This window comes from Oryx dammah, unplaced genomic scaffold (assembly GCF_014754425.2).
Source record: "Oryx dammah isolate SB20612 unplaced genomic scaffold, SCBI_Odam_1.1 HiC_scaffold_29, whole genome shotgun sequence".
Classification (NCBI taxonomy): Eukaryota; Metazoa; Chordata; class Mammalia; order Artiodactyla; family Bovidae; genus Oryx; species Oryx dammah.
Window position 1 is genome coordinate 72,610,859 of NW_024070213.1, and position 17,735 is coordinate 72,628,593.

The following is a 17,735-nucleotide window of genomic DNA, read 5'->3' on the forward strand; positions in this document are numbered from 1 at the left end:
GAGAAGCGGGTTAGATCCCTGGGTCGCGAAGATCCCCTGGAGAAGGAAATGGCAACCCACTCCAGTGTTCTTGCCGGGGTAATTCCATGGATAGAGGAGCCTATCCTCGTGGGCTACAGTCCATGGGTTGCAAAGAGTTGGACACGACTGGGTGACTAACACACAAGTAGCAACTGTCCCTACTGGGTGAGACATAAGAATTACATCTCTCCAAGGCCTTCACTACTTCCTGCTGTGATCTGGCTTTCCACCCCTGTGGTACACTGTGCCTTTTGTAAATCTCTGTTCTTATTCATATGACACTGCCATCATAATTAACTTAAATGTTGCTCTTCTCTGTTAAACTTGGGCTTAAGATCTGTGTCCTGTTCATCTTTCTTGGCACAGTTCCCGGCTCCAAAGTGAATGCTAAACAAGCGTCTGAACTCAGGCAGCTTTGGCAGTAGGGAACATGTCTGAGCATCTCTCAAGCGGTCGTTCCCCTCCTGGCTCTGTGCTATTGGCTGACAGAGACACGACTGAAGGGACTGCACTGTGCCTGACTAACTTCTGGCAACTACTAGGGTCAACAAAGGCCAGCTGGCACCTCTAGGTAAAGACAACTAGAGCAGTAGAATGAAGAGGAACTCACCTTTCAGTGGATACCAGGAGTATCCATTTATGATTCCATTAGAAAACCCTGTTTTAATTCTACATGAATTCCTTTTCATGTCAGGATTCCTTGAAGCATAGGTATTTGCAAGATATTGAAAAACATCATCATCAGGGGTTAAGCTCCGAGAGTATAATGTCCCAGTGGCTGTACGTGGAAGAGAGACCAAGACCTTTTAGCCAATGTAGAGGAAGTATACAATATATTAGCCCCTGCATCATCAGATTCCACACAAAGGCTCTAGTTTCCTAGAGAGATCCTCTACCCACTTCCAGGAATGTCTCTCTACTCTTATTCCCAGTTTTTGATGGACATAACAGAAGGGATATCCATGTACACGTCCAAGCTCCTCCTCAGTCAGCTTAAAAGTTAAATACCTTCTTAGTCATTCTTGTTGATTCCAGATCAGTAAACTTTCCTTAGGTACTGTAGGGATTAAATGAAGCCACTAGAATATTTTAACTCCTTGGTACATACCTTATCCTACAGTTTTAAGGGGAGTCAGGAATTATTATTCATGTGATTAGTTTTTTTTTTTTCAGTCATGTTGTCTCTTGTGTGCTAATCTAAATTACAATTTTACTATTTCACTGATGAATGTCAAGTAATCCCATTTATGGTTGTCAGTTCAGACACCTTGCCCATCTACTGTTTATAAATTGTAGGAAGGATAGCTCAGAGTCAAGAGAATGAGGCTTTTTCCAACTCCACCAGAAAAATTAAGTAGGGAGATAAAGAGTGTATCCCCGTCCAGAGGCAGAAAGTTTGCAGTCTCACTCTGGATTTAGAGAGCAAGGGCAGGGCCCCTGTGTGCTTACCTGGAACACCATTATCAAAGGGGTAACTGGCCACCAGGGCACCACCATGGAGGTTTGCAGAGAGGACAAAGGTCTCTGTAGTCAGCCACTCCATGACTGCCACGGTCTCAGGCTGCCTCGGTACATTATTAAGCTCAAAAGCATCAGGGAAATTTCTATTCAGGTCATAGAGGTTACTATTATCCCTTTAAAAGAAAGAAGTTTTAAGGGTTTACTGTTGGTATATGAGGGAGCAAATTCCTGTAGAGTGTAGACCTTTGCTCTGGGCTCCAGCTGTTTTTCCAGGTATGAATACGGAGGTGGTGGATGGTTGCCTTATCAGCCTCCAACGAACTGCACTTGGTATCCATGCACTGCGTTGCTCCCTCCCGTGGGACTTGTTCTTGCCAGCGGGACAGGAGTGATTCGGATGTAAGCAGAGGTTGGATAAGTATTTTGTGTTTTGGGGCTTTTGCTCTGGGAACACTCCCATTTGGAACCTTGAGACCCCACTGCTAGCTACATCAAGGGGCCACATGAAGGAATGAGAGACCCAGGTGAGATCCAGAACTGAAACTCAAGACACAGGGTCCCAGACAGACTCCCTCTGAGGTCCCAGGCATCGTGGCATAGAGATGGACCCTGCTCTGCCTTGCCCAAATTCCCAACTTACAGAGTGGAGAGTAAATAAAAAGGTGGCTGTTTCCTCAATTTGGGGGCAGTTTGTTCCATAGCAATTGTTATCAGAAATAATAGGAACATGCTATTTTATACAAATATATTTCGGAAAAGTGGATTGGCTATGTTGTCATAGTTGTTTAGTCGCTAAGTCCTGTCGGACTCTGTGACCCTATGGACTGTAGCTTGCCAGGCTTCTCTATCCATGGGATTTCTCAGGCAAGAATATTGGAGTGGGTTGCCATTTCCTTCTCCAGGGAATCTTCCTGACACAGGGACCAAACTCATGTCTCTGGCTTGGCAGATGGATTCTTTACCACTGAGCCACCTGGGAAGACTTGGCCATGTTTAAATATGCTAAAAAATAAAACTTAAATGTGGAAAGGAATCCAGTGGTGATTTATCTTTGGTAAAAACAAAATTTTAATTGCACAAGTATCAGTGTTTATCAGACATTTGAGAAATTCCAAATTCCCTGAGGCCATTTAAAATACAATAAACTTTAAATCAGAAATACTACAAGACTCACTCTTCTTTATGTTAGTTCTTGGGCTGGCTTAATAAATCAACCTGCCTATCGAGGGGTCAGGTTCTATACTAGGCCCTGGGATTTCCTAGTGATGAACACTATAGGCAGGGCTCCTGCCCTCAGGTAGACATTAAAGGAGAAATGAGACATTAAAATTGTGCTGTGAGGGTAAAGGGCCAGGTGATATGAGTATAACTGGGGACCTAATATCCAATAGGTTAGGGAAGGAGGCTTTGAGGAAATGCTGTTGAAACAGGCTGGGGTGGGGCCGATGTGGCGTGAGAATGCCAGAGGTGAGAAGGAAGCCTGTAGTTGTAGTTTCAGGGGTGAATAGGGATCTAAGTGGCTGCAGCAGGGTGATAGTGGGAAAAGCAATAAAGCCGGAGCAGTGGAGGGTGTGCAGGCACAGGAGTAAACCAGCCTTATTCAGGATTTCACTTCTCACAGTTAAAGCCATGGGTGGCCCTGAAGAGTTTCCAGCATGGCAGTGACATGACGCAGGCTATGAGATGTTTCCTTAGTTCCTCTTGACAGGGCCAAGGTGTCCGATCTGATGGGGGCCTTTTGTGGTTTTGTTATCTTTTACATAGACGGGCCCATTCTTACCTGCCATCATTGTAAAAACAGTCAGGCTTTACAACAGCTTCGAATCCATCTGGGTTCATTGAGGGCATGATGTGTATCCGGGTACTATTGATTAGATTTGTGATTTCAGGGTCTCTTCCATCTCTGGTTACAAGATATTCAATTAAATGGAGCAGCAGTTCCCGCCCTACAGCCTGTAGGTGTTGAAACAGAGAAGAGGCTACTTGAGGAAAATAAGGAAAACAGTCCCCAAAGAACAAATTCCCCAACAAGAAGCACTACAGATGATACTTAAAACCAAAACCAGTTGTCAGAACACTGTTTCTTCAGGCACATGGCGATCCATCACTAGTATGGGGCAAAATCTTTTTAAGAGTTTGTTTTTTTAAGATAATTTTTTTAAGTTTCTATTAATTTACTTTTAAAAAATGAATTGGAGTGGAGTAAAGGTTATTTCTTATTATCCTGTTTTCAATTTGCTTGTCTTCCAACTACTGCCTGGAGTGATGGAGAGAGGCAGAGCTAGAAATCCGGCGTGGGAGCTGAGCGTCTTCATGAACACGTGGGACACAGAGGAGGAGCTGTGGTACGAGTCTGGGTGGGCGGCACATGGAGAACCCCTGCAGCAGACACGCAGACTTGAACAGAGAAAAATCCAAATCGGTAATACTCATAATTTAAACAGGTTTCTGACTTCCAGATTCCCCTGTTTCCAAGTTCTTCTATTTTCAAATTGCCCTCTTGCACACTTGTGCAGTTTTTGCCATACCTCTGTCCATCTGATTTCTAGTCCCATGTTTCGTTGGCACATCATCCTCACAACTTTTTGCCATATCTCCATATTATCTATACTATTATTTAGTTTTCATTTTCTGTAAATTGGCTGGCTTTTTACTTACATTAAAAATGATTAACTTTGTATAATTGGCATTTTGCTAGATTCCATGTTTTTAATTATACAGTAAAATAAAAGCATGACTATGAAAATAAACATGGTCACATGTTTTAGAAAAAAAAAAAAGGAATTCACATTTTCAGCCTTATTCTGTAAAGATCTGATTCAGTTCAGTTCAGTCACTCAGTCCAACTCTTTGCAACCGCATGAATCGCAGCACGCCAGGCCTCCTTGTCCATCACCAACTCCTGGAGTTCACCCTGACTCACGTCCATCGAGTCTGTGATGCCATCCAGCCATCTCATCCTCTGTCGTCCCCTTCTTCTCCTGCCTCCAATCCCTCCCAGCATCAGAGTCTTTTCCAATGAGTCAACTCTTCGCATGAAGTGGCCAAAGTACTGGAGTTTCAGCTTTAGCATCATTCCTTCCAAAGAAATCCCAGGGCTGATCTCCTTCAGAAAGATCTGATTACCCTACATTAATTTTCCCCTGTAACCCTGACCTCAAAGATTCTGCTTCTAAGTAAGGAATATTTACCTCTTGCATGTGATCAGATGTTGTTGAGGGGTTAGGATATGGGAAATCAGTGCAGCAGGTGTTAAATAAGGATGGTGCTGCCAGTGCATTAATGAAGGCCATGGGCAACAAAAGAATCTTCAATTATGACTCCATTGTAGCAATTCATGGCTGTGACAAAGAAGGAACAATGCTGCACTCTATACCCCTTGCTGGCAAGCAAAGAGATCACATCTTATGAATCTGTTATCCTAATGGACACAGAAGAATTGAAAATGGAATTAAGAAAAATTTAAATATGTGAATTATATATTTATACCTAGCCATAAAATTTAGAGTGGAAATAAATTCCATTCTGACTTCAATTTGTTTTTTCTCCCACTCATGTCTGTCTGCTTCCACTACTGTGATTTTTGTTTTTATAGTCCAAATTGTAGGTTGAAAAACTAATAACTAAACTAAAACTAAACTAATAACTAAAACTAATAACTAAACTAACTAATAACTAAAAAAGTCAAGTGAGTCACACACTGGGTTTCCAATTCGGTGTTTTGGAAGCTCAAGCACATCTGCAAGCTCCTTACTGCTTTCCCTAAAACCAGAGGAGGAGGGGATGGTAATTTTAAGTTGTGAAAGGCTCTACAAGTGGATGTGTGGTTGGTTGGAAGGGGGGCTTTCCTGGCAAGGGGAAGGGAAGATAAAAGGGTCAAGGAAAGGGAGGAGGAAGTGAGATTTCTAAACGCTGGTTTGACTCTGCAGGATGCTGCCCTTAGAGGGATGTACCAGGAAAAACCTGAGGCCCATCTGAGTCCCAGGTCAAGTATGAAGTGAGCCATACTGGAGTTCCCACATGATTCTAAAAGTAAATTTCTTCTTAACTCTCTGAATCATACATTCTCAAGCATGCTTGAACTGAAGACAGGAATTGGTAATGAAATTCATCCACCCACAAGCAAATGAAAACAAAGAGTAAGAAGCTGTGATTAAGCTATACAACTAAATTAAGCAACTGTGGTGGTGTGAGTATAGGATAGAAGGTAAAATTCAAGGTTTATAGTTAACAGCAAGGGTGAGGGCTAGGGGATGGAGGGGAGATGAGTTTTCAAAGTGCTAATTTCTTCACTTTTCATAGCAGTGGGTCATAGGATATTATCCAAAGTTTAAAATATATATATATATATAATCATTATAATTTCAGTTTTTCCTAATTTTTGATTTCAGAAGAATCTTATTAATAAGATAATTAATTTCTTATTTTGAGAAATTAACAAGTTCACCAGTCATTTTCATTTTCATCAACTTCAGTTCTGTTAAGCTCAAGTAAAGTTATTAAATCTCATACTTCTTAAAGATAATACATATGACACATTTTATTTCCTTTTGATTCCTCTCATTCTATTACTATAGAAATAAAGAGATATGTAGAATAGCGTCTGGCAAATAATAATGATGGCTATTTCTGAGTGACAGTATCTTGAATAGTTCTTACTCTTATTTTTCTCTTTCTTTTAAGTGAAAGAAAACCTATGTTCTTTTTGAAAAAACAAAATCATGATTCTTTCAAGGACACAAATGTGTGACCAAGGTGTCTTCTGTTTGCCTCCATATTCCAAAACAAACCACAAATTCTTAACTGCATAGGGTGAAATAAAAATCTTGGAGCTATGATAAAGAACTGATTAAGGGTCAGATAATCTCAAAACTTGTGAGGTAAACTGATAAAATTTTGGAGAGAGTTAAACAAAGTCCTTTTGTTTTCTTGGACCATATTTTCTTGTCTCTGTAAAAGCAAATTTATGTCACATATTATTCAAATTAATTCTCAACCTTAATATAAATGTCTCAAATACTCATTCATGTTTTATGTATAGGCCTCCCTTCATTTAAAATTAAGTCTTTGAACATGAGACCTTAGAGAGACTCAATTTTTTTTTTAATGTGGTCAAAAGTGTTTCCATTGACTTATTCAGCCTTTCATTTAGCTTTCGCTTCCTTTTGTGAGAGTGTGGAGAATCCCTAATGAAGAGCCTGAAAGGCTGGGTAAGCACACCGGCTTCTGGAGTGTTTCTCTGATAATTCATCTGGTCATTAAGACGGCAATACCCCAGGATGGACCTATAGATTGTCATAGTGAGTGAAGTAAGTCAGACTGAGAAAGAGGAATATTGTACATTGCTTATAAAAGGAATCTTAAAAAACATGATACAAATAAAATTCTTTACAAAACAGAAACAGACTCACAGAGAACGAATTTATGGCTACCAGGGAGGAATGTGGTGGAGAGTGGGGAAGGATAGTTAGGGAGTTTGGGATAAACATACACACAGCACTATATATAACATAGATAACCAACAAGGACCCATTGTACAGCACAGGGAACTCTGCTCAATACTATGTAAAACCTAAATGGGAAAAGGCTTTGAAAAAATAGATACATGTATAAGTGAATCACTTTGCTGTACACCTGAAAGTAACACATTATTAATCAACTATACTCCAACGTAAAATTAAAAGTTTTTAGAAAAAGATGGCAAGAACTCAGGAAGGAGAAAATAAATCTCTATCAGTTTTACTTCAATTCAGTCAAATTGGAAATTGCTAGATAGATGAAAATGAGTGTTCCAGCACTTATAAGAACAATTGCAAAAAAATGTTGAAGCAACAATCCACAACTGGGTAGTGTATTGTGTAAGACTGAGTGTTGAGGTCCACAAACTCCTAGAAGATCCATGCACCTTGAGGACAGCATTCAAAGCTAGTGTGCCAGAACAGCAAGGAATCCACCCAAAGAAGGTTAAGAACCACTGCTCACAAATGTTATATATGCTGCTTTTTAATAGTGGGCCTTGAAAATGCTCTTTAATCCCAAAAGTTCTAAGAGAAGAAGGATGAAGAAGCTGGTTAGACCCAGCTAATCCAAATGACCCTTCTGCTCCTGGGTTGAGCCATCTCTTTCCCCAGCTCCTGGTGGCACCAGGAGGGCGGAACACACAAGATCTAAATTCAGGATAATAAGTTTCTCAGTGGCCCCCGAAGCTGTCAGACACTGTTAACAGCTGGGACACACAGAGGTTGACAGGACTTCAGGTCTCCACACGCAAAACACACTGACATTCCTCCCTGCAAAATCTCGGTCCTTGGTAGTCGTCAAAGAATCAAGGTCAATGAGTGAGACCTGCTTTGACGGGATACATTAACTACCTGGAGGGCAAGAGGTCAGAAATTTGGGAAAGCACAAGCAAATTCAGGGGTGAACAAGAGGAAGGACTCTTGCTTTTCTTTGGAAGTTTCAACTGAGAGGATTAAATTCTGAGCAGCAGACTGCAACCTTTCGAAATGCTAGGAATTCAATAAATAAGCTACTGGAGTCAATTGAGGGCCACATGTCTCTTATTAAAAATGGGTTCCATGGGACCTGATCAATTGACCAGATAGCAAAAGGGAAAGGAAGTCTGGGCTGCTATCTATCATGAATAATTGTTTTTTTAAAAACAACTTTGTTCAGACTGTCAGCAATATCAAGCCTTTTTGAGCACAGCCTATTATGCTCAAAAAAGTAACTTCCACCCACCCATAAATCAGATTCAAAGACAAGACAAGCCACTTTCTCAGAGGCAAACATTTGCATTTGAGCTCCAGTGACAAGAAGTCCCCTCACATGTCTGGACAGGAAAGGCAGAATTGTGCGTGTGTCACGCAGGGTGGAGCCTGTTCCTATAAAGCCTGGGTTTGGGGAGGGTTGAGTTGGAACAGGAAGCGCAGCATTTGAGCAGGGGATGCTGCCACACTATTGTAGATCTGGAAGTGTTGTAACAAGTCAGCAGGTTGTACTTACAGGATTATGCATTTTCTCTGACATTCCCTAAAGTTAAGTGTGTTTGATAAGGTGTGACACAGATCGTATGTCAATTTTCTTTACTGTCAAGACTGGAGACTATCTTTCCCTTCCACTGGATTGCCCAGTTGTGTGGGGTCCTGGGAAACAGAAAATCCTGCAGCTGTCATAGTCTCAAAAATATGAGAGCTGAGGAAGTATATACTAAAATATATATCGAAAAGTATGTATAAATATATATTAAAATATATTTTATTGTACATAAAATACATATACAACAGTATATACTAAATATATATATAAAAGTATACATACAAAAACATACTCTGAGGAAGTAAGGTGAGAAATTTTTGGGAACATCTTCAAATGCCTGGCTAGAATGGTTGGGCAGCCAGGAGTCGTAAAAGGGTACTTTGCAAATTATAAGATAAATAACATAAATGAAACAAAATAGAATTGATCTCTGATAAGCTGGAAAAGAGCAAGATGTTATGATGGAATTTAAGGGTTTGTGGAAAGGTGGGGATGACAGAGCCCTAAGCTTGATGGTCTAAAGCGTCAAAAATGCTATGTTTTGGATTAAGAGAAAGTGACAAAAGCATTAAAAAAGCCAGCTAGTAGGAGGCTGGATAGCCAGTTGGGACCTTCTTAGTTCAAATATATTGCTCTTCTGTGGGGTCACCTCGATGCTGAGCAGGAGGTGGGGAAAACCAACCCAGGAGGTGTTCAGGGACTTGGACAGCTGTCATTCTTCCAGTCCCCAAACAAAAAACAAGCTCCGGTTACCTGCACTGGGTAAGCAACCAAACGGCTGTGATGGTTTTTGGATCACAGCTCCTTCAGTCCTCTCAGAAGGCCTTACAGGAAGACCCTTCCAGAGTCTTTGCTACAATGCCGGCTGCTTCCTCTGCATTTCCAGAGTGCAAGAGACCCGAGGGGAGGTCCTTTGGTGACACGTCAGATACGTGTTCAAACCACATACGTACCTCATCTCCATGCATGTTTGCCACGTACTTGAATTCCGGAATCCCGATCCTGTGTTCCTTTGGAGAGCGTCCCACGACGAGAACCCACAGGTTTCTGCCTTTACAGGGGAGAAAGTACAGAAAAATGAGTAGCCTTTTGAAATGACGACTGAACTCTGGTAGAACGAGAACAGTGAACAACGATGCCACTTCTCCCACCTCATGACTGCTTCATTACCAGCTCAGTTCCTGCAAAAACACCTCCATGCCTGGAACGCTTTTAGTTTACTGCCAGCCAAATCCTTTCAATCAGCAGAAATATTTAACTTCTTATTCTAGAATGTGACTTTTAAAAATTGAAGGCTTAGTAGGTTACATACATCTTATTCTTCCAAAATGTTTAGTAGACTTAGTAGGTTACAGAGATCTGATTTTTCCAAAATTGTTTTTACAAAAAGTGTGCTCTCAGTTCCTGGTGCCTTATAGAAGTGATCTTGCTAATTCACACAATAACACAGAAATAATAATTGACAGTTGACTGGGAGGGAGCCATAACTCTCAGTGCAAGGAATGTGAAAAAACCCACAGCAAGAAAACATGAAACTCAGAAGGGAGACTGTTTTTACAGTAAATCCTGAGTCTTGTATTCAAATGATCATGTAACAAAGCTTCTCAGCAGTGAGGGAGTCCTGTCATGTAAGCTGGGAACCACAAACAATGCTGTCAATGCCTCAAGGAAAACTTGTAAGTCCTAACTCTGCCAGGGATGGTGAGATTTGGACAGAGACTAAACATCATTGAAGAGAGATGTTACCATTTCATCTTTAACTACTACTACTACTAAGTCGCTTCAGTCGTGTCCGACTCTGTGCGACCCCATAGGTAGCAGCCCACCAGGCTCCACCGTCCCTGGGATTCTCCAGGCAAGAACACTGGAGTGGGTTGCCATTTCCTTCTCCAGTTTTCCTTTAAAATTGGAGGAAGTTATAGTTCAGTACACACAGGCAAAGTCGTATCCGACTCTTTGTGACCCTATGGACTGTAGCCCACCAGGCTCCTCTGTCCATGGAATTCTCTAGGCAAGAATACTGGAGTAGGTTGCCATTTCATCTTTGGTTCATATTAACTCAGGCAATCCCTTGTCCTGAGCCAGTGAGATAGATTTTTAACCAGACTTTACAAAATGAAAACACTGACCTTCAAAAAATACTAAATAAAATGCTTAAGATCACACAGCTAGTAAGAGGCTGTGATTTGAGCCCCAGAACCAAGACCTGAATTCTGGCCTATATGACTCAATTCTAGAGCTCTTAACACTAATGAAAACAGCCTGTCACTCAAGAAGCTTGGTGTCCTAATCAGCAAAATTGAGAGGTTTCTTTTGATTCTAAAATCACATTTTCTTTTGATACACTTTAGAGACTGGGGAAATGTATATTTGATATCTAGCACCTAGATACAAAGTTCACATATCTGTAATAGCTAAACCTTCTGTGGAATTCAAGAAGCCAGGAAAGGAATTTAACAGCAGTCTGTGGGCTAATGTGGAGCCCATTTCTGCAGAATTTCTAGTGTAGTTCCTTTAATCTGGGGATCCCATAGGTGGGGGAATACTCTCTTGCCATAAAGAACTCAGGGAGAAGCAGGTACTGGACTTGTCTTTTCTACCATTAATTCTTTATTTATTTATTTATTTAAAATTAATTAATTTTTTATTTTACTTTACAATTCTGTATTGGCTTTGCCATACATTGACATGAATCCACCACGGGTGTACATGCATTCCCAAACCTGAACCCCCCTCCCATTATAACAATTGTAGGACAATTCATCTTGACAGAGTAATGCTTTAAATTTAGTAACTGCAGAGATTGTCAAAAAACATCCCCAAAGGGCAGCTTATCTGATTGATGCCACTTGTTCAGTGCAGACTACTCAGGTCATTCATTCACATCCATTTATTTAGTACTATTATATTCAGGCATTTAACCCTACAGATAGTTATGCTCTCTACACCCAGTGAGTCTCTGATCTAGAGAAGAACAGGATGCAAGAACATCATTACACTGGACTGTGACATATATGATCACAAAGTATGTATAAGGTACTGGTGTGACTGTAGAATAAAGGAAGAAACTTTTCCAAGGAGTGGGATCACATAAAACTTTACAGACATAGGGTTTTAGAGCTGACTTCTGACCAGGGTTCTGAACAGTGACTCCAAGTTAGCCATGTGGACAAGTATCAGTACAATCCATTTGGTGGTTTCCCACCAGAACCACTTTATTAACCAGAATCTTTGATTCCCCTATATTACCAATTCTCAGATCACCTAGGGCTTCAAGTTTAGCATGTTAACCACTTTTCATGTGAAGCAAATAAGAGCATTTTTCTATTAAACTTGGCTCTTTAGGTTTCCTTCTGGGGGATTCTTTTCTGTAGCTATTAATACTTTCAAGGCTAGAATAACCACAGATTTGTATAGAATATGGTCTGGTCCCCTCACAAGCAAGGAAAAAAATTCAGCATCATCTTGACGTTGTTGTTGTTTACAGCTGCTAAGTCGTGTCTGACTCTTTTGCAACCCCATGGACTATACCCCATCGGGCTCCTCTGTCCATGGGATTTCCCAGGCAAGAATACTGGAGGGGGTTGCCATTTCCTTCTCTAAGGAATCTTTCCAACCCAGGGATCAAACCCATGTCTCCTGCATTGACAGGCGGGTTCTTTACCACTGAACCACCAGGGAAGCCTGTCACCTTGACATGATGTTTCTCAATTGTTTTCTAACTCTGCATTTGCAAAGCTGACCTGTAATATAAAGGATAGTGTCAGACAAGAAAAACCTGACTTGTCATAGGTATTCAATATTATTTGAGGGCTTCCCTGGTGGTCCAGAGGTTAAGAATCTGCCTTGCAATGCAGAGAACACTGCTTTGATCCCTGGTTTGGGAAGATTCCACATGCTGCAGAGCAACTAAGCACGTAGCACCACAACTACTAAGCCTGCACCCTAGAATCTGTGTGCCAAAAATTACTGAAGGCCACTCACTCTAGAGCTGGTGCTCCGCAGCAAGAGAAGCCAGGGCAATGAGAAGCCCACACTGCAACTAGAGAAAACCACATGCAGTAACAAGACCCAGCATAGCCAAAGAAAACACATATGTGTGCGTGTGTATAATTTGGTTCAAGGAAGTAGTGAAATCAAACCAATAAAATCTAAATGAAGAAATATTGGTAGTAACTCAATCTCAATTTTAGCATGAATGGCTCCTAAGTGAACAGCAAAATGAGAAACTTACCTTGAATAACCCTCCATGGCACCAAGCCTGAGGATGAAAACCAACCCATAAACCTGAAGATATTCACCCAATGCTTTTGGAAAGCTAAGCCTCTTGAAAGTTTTTAACCAGCCTTTCCAATAAACACTGGTTATCTCTGGCTTAGACTAGAGTAAATGCACAAAGGACAGACTATTGACTTTTCACAGCTTGATTGCCAAGGTGAGGCTAATTTAAACAAGATTTTTTTTTCTATCAAGGTTGGACAGCCTGCCTTTATCCCACCAAGTTCCTGCTTTGAACTTTGAGCACCTACTTTGAACTTTGAACTCTTGAGCACCAGGTGTGCTCAAGAGCTCTGAAATGCTCAGCCACTTTCTCTCCACTACAAAGTAAACCTGGATTCCAAAATTGTCAGTATCTGTGTCCAGGAACCCTCTCCGGGCTTGACTCCAAGCCCAGGGATGCGACATGGTGCCCAACTGGGCACCTAACTGGGTTTGCTTGTAGCACCAGAAAAGTGTTACCATTCAAAAGGCTTCACAAAGATTCACAAGGCAAGGAAACAGAACACTCTAGGCATTCAGGAGAAAGTAGGAGGAGAAGCTTGAAAAATGAAATACAGTGTCAACAGGGAGAAACTGAAGGAGTGTTATTCCCCTACCAGAATCACTGGATCCTTGGAAAAGCGCCAATCCCTGAGCCCCATCTCCTAAATCACACTCTAGGGGGAGGGTCCCCAACCTGCACTTAACAGGCTCCTTTGGTGATTCAGAGGCCCGTTAAAGTTTGAAAGCTGCTCAGATTGAGGCAGTGAATGTCCAGATAGATTTGGGGGTAAAATCATCTCATTTTACATACAATCATGAACATGTTTCTATATTAACAAATATACTTTGACTACACCTTTTAAAATGGCTGTTTGACATACATCAACATGAATCCGCCACGGGTATACACATGTTCCCCATCTTGAACCCCACCCCCCCACCTCCCTGCCCATACCATCCCTCTGGGTCATCCCGGTGCACCAGTTCCAAGCATCCTGTATCATGCATCGAACCTGGACTGGCGATTCATTTCTTATATGATATTATACATGTTTCAGTGCCATTCTCCCAAATCATCCCATACTCTCCCTCTTCCACAGTGTCCAAAATAAATAAATTTAAATTTTAAAAAATGGCTGTTTGATATTTTATTACACAAATGCGGTATCATTCATTCAACAATGCTCCATGGTTAGGTGTCCAACTATAAATAATTTATGTAAATTACAGCATGTCCACTTACATTATGTACAGAATTTTTAATGTACAATATTTTACCATGGCAAAGAAATCAGAGTACAAAATTATATAATTACAACCATGTAAAATGGAGAGTGAAAAATTTGGCTTAAGCTCAACATTCAGAAAACGAAGATCATGGCATCCGGTCCCATCACTTCATGGAAAATAGATGGGGAAATAGTGGAAACAGTGTCAGACTTTATTTTTTGGGGCTCCAAAATCACTGCAGATGGTGATTGCAGCCATGAAATTAAAAGACACTTACTCCTTGGAAGAAAAGTTATGACCAACCTAGATAGTATATTCAAAAGCAGACATATTACTTTGCTGACTAAGGTCTGTCTAGTCAAGGCTATGGTTTTTCCAGTGGTCATGTATGGATGTGAGAGTTGGACTGTGAAGAAGGCTGAGCGCCAAAGAATTGATGCTTTTGAACTGTGGTGTTGGAGAAGACTCTTGAGAGTCCCTTGGACTGCAAGGAGATCCAACCAGTCCATTCTGAAGGAGATCAGTCCTGGGATTTCTTTGGAAGGAATGATGCTAAAGCTGAAACTCCAGTACTTTGGCCACCTCATGCGAAGAGTTGACTCATTGGAAAAGACTCTGATGCTGGGAGGGATTGGGGGCAGGAGGAGAAGGGGACGACAGAGGATGAGATGGCTGGATGGCATCATGGACTCGATGGACGTGAGTCTGAGTGAACTCGGGGAGTTGGTGATGGACAGGGAGGCCTGGCGTGCTGCGATTCATAGGGTCGCAAAGAGTCGGACACGACTGAGCGACTGAACTGAACTGAAAGCAGACTATTCACTAACAAAATACCATGGAACGAAACAGCTCCAAAGCATATAAAGCCTTAAATGAAATAATTCATGAGTCTCTGTAAGAATTGAAACCAGCACACTGTCAGTAAAAATGGGCTAGGTGATAGGGTTATAAAACCAAGACTTTGTTTTCACTTTTCCATCTTTCTAGTTTTTAAAAATAAAACACTAAATCTTATTGTTTATTAAGTTCAGATACTGTGTGCTGAGCTTTATAACACCTGATCTTTACACTTTATAATACTTGATCTTTACAACACCTCTGTGTGGTGGGTGATACCCACAATTCATTGATATAAGTGGTAGAACCAGGATTCAAACCCAGGTCTGTCTGATTCCAATATCTGAGTTCTTCTGATGACTCCAGGCTCTTCCTGCAAGTAATAGGTAGGTCAGGGCCAATCCCACTCTGGGGGCATAGTTCCCCAGCAGTTCTTTCAGCATCACACTGCCATAATTTGTCCCTGGAACAAGTTCCAGGATGCTACCTGTCTATGACCATTGAGCCATAGCAATACACCTGAACTTAGGGCTGCCCTACAGGGATGGTCCATACTAGGTGTTGACATAATGACCCCATTAGACTCTCTCTACTCCAAGTGTGTCTCTACTCTCTGGACACACACCCAGAGAGAAATGGAATCCCTGTGTGGGTGGCCTGGTCCCAGGAGCAGACCTGCAGTGATGACAAGGCTGGTGATATGCAAGGTCCAACCCACGAGGCACCAGCCTCCAGGGTGATGGATCAGTTGTTTCCCAGAGTAGAATATTTCTCTTTGTGTCCTTACAATTACCCTTTGACCTAAGTCAAAGCTCAGGGGACCTTGCTTGATGCATGAGTTTGCGTCTTCATACGTAAGTGGGACCAACAGCTCTATTGGTAAGACTGATGTAAAGCTGGCGAGTTCCTCCTGTCTTCCCTAAAAAAGAAGCTGATGCTCCAACACCAAACCTTCAATCTCACTTATGCTCTTTCCCATTACTACATACACAGAGCCAGCCCGGCATCAAATAATGTCCCAGAGGAGCTGAAAAATAGCACATAACTTCAGTCGGGTTAAACATACAATCTCTGTGACCTTGGGCCTGGAAGTGGAAGAGGAAGTTCCTGCTAAGTGGCTTATGACAAACAACACAAACAACTGCAAACAAAACAGGGACAAAGTCTCCAGAATGGCTATGTTTGCACGGCAGCATGACTCACAGTTCAGAGCATTTTATCTATATTCACTTGGCCCTGGCAACTGTAAGCAGTAGGTACAAAGATTATCCTTTCACACAGGTGGAGGTGCTATCCTAGGGAAGCTCATAAGGCCATGGTTCTCACGTGTGGTCCCAAGACCAGTATCATCACGTCCTCTGGGAACTTGTTAGAAATGCACTTTCTCAGACTCCACCCCTAAATACTGTGTCAGAGACCCTGGGGGTGAGGACCTTCAGTCTGTGTCTTAATGAACTCCCCAGGGCATCCTCATGCACGCTAAAGTCCGAGAACCACGGACACAGAGACTGGACTTGTGGACATGGTGGGGGACAGAGAGGCTAGGATGTAATTGAGAAAGTAGCATTGACGTATTCACACTCTCATGTGTAAAACAGCTAGTGGGAAGCTGCTATATGGCATAGGGAGCCTGGCCTGGCAGTCCATAACAACCTAGAGGGGTGGGGTGGGAGAGGGGAGGGAAGAGATATCCGTATAATTATGGCTGATTGGTATTGTGTTGGTTTCTGCCCTACAACAACATTGTAAAGCAATTATCCTTCAATTAAAGATATACATAAAGCTTGAGAGCCATAGTAAACAAGGATGGAGCTGGATAGCCTATTCAGAGGCTGCTCTGTTCTTAACCATTAGGCTGCACTGTTCCAGTCACCTAGGGGACAGAAAAGATCAAAGAAACGTGACCCTGTGCCCATACATTGCCATGTGCCATTTCTGGTGTTGGGATTTTTCTTTCTCCCCTCTGGAGAACTGGAAATGGGAGGAGGAGGTTTCAAGGACCCTATAAGGATGGTCTGAGAAGTTAAAGCTCTCATCTCCTTCCTTTAGTATGCAAATCTCAGGCTGGTCTGCAAACTAGTATACTACCAGCTTGTCCCCAGACTGCTCTATTCAAGGATTACCGGTAAGCCTCAGTGGCTCTGCCCCAAAGCTGTGGAATCTGGAGACAGCTCTACTTCTGAGATCGGTCTGCTAAGCTGACCAGGCTGAAAAAGTAGGGTAGGTGGAGTAGCAATAGGAGGAAGGACATGGACAAAACTCATCTGCTCTACTCAGACCTTTCCCGGGACAAAAAAAAATTCACACACACACTCTCCCAACATGGCAAATGGCCCAGCAGTCACCGGGGCTTCTGCATTGAATTGAGAAGTCTGGCCAGCCCATGTGCATGCCCAGTCTGTCTGATTCTGTACATGCAAAGCTGTGAACCCTTCCCTGGTAAGATGCAATGATTCCAATCCCCAATCAGACACATGACATTCTGGAGCTTTAATGCCATTTACTGTGTAGTGGACAATGGCACCCCACTCCAGTACTCTTGCCTGGAAAATCCCATGGATGGAGGAGCCTGGTAGGCTGCAGTCCATGGGGTCGCGACTGAGCGACTTCACTTTCACTTTTCACTTTCATGCACTGGAGAAGGAAATGGCAACCCACTCCAGTGTTCTTGCCTGGAGAATCCCAGGGATGGGGGAGCCTGGTGGGCTGCCGTCTATGGGGTTGCACAGTCGGACACGACTGAGGCGACTTAGCAGCAGCAGTGTAGTGGGCTCGGAATTCCTGACATTGCTCCTGAATGGAGGAACTTGTCAAGAAGGGGTTCAGCGGTGCAGAAAGAAATCAGGCGACCTAGAGGTCCTTCTGCTACTGTGACAAGAGCAAGC

General features: G+C 42.2%; 1 protein-coding gene across 1 annotated transcript in view; it reads right to left on the minus strand.

Annotated features, from left to right (window-relative positions):
• The window catches only part of CPM (carboxypeptidase M), a 75,894-nt gene that overhangs the window by 20,661 nt on the left and 37,498 nt on the right, over positions 1–17,735 (minus strand). The window contains exons 3-6 of the mRNA XM_040233427.1: positions 9,474–9,571; positions 3,263–3,435; positions 1,471–1,655; positions 632–799 (exon numbers count right to left, since the gene is read on the minus strand). Coding sequence (XP_040089361.1) covers positions 632–799; positions 1,471–1,655; positions 3,263–3,435; positions 9,474–9,571 — 624 coding nt within the window. The remainder of the gene's footprint in view (positions 1–631; positions 800–1,470; positions 1,656–3,262; positions 3,436–9,473; positions 9,572–17,735) is intronic.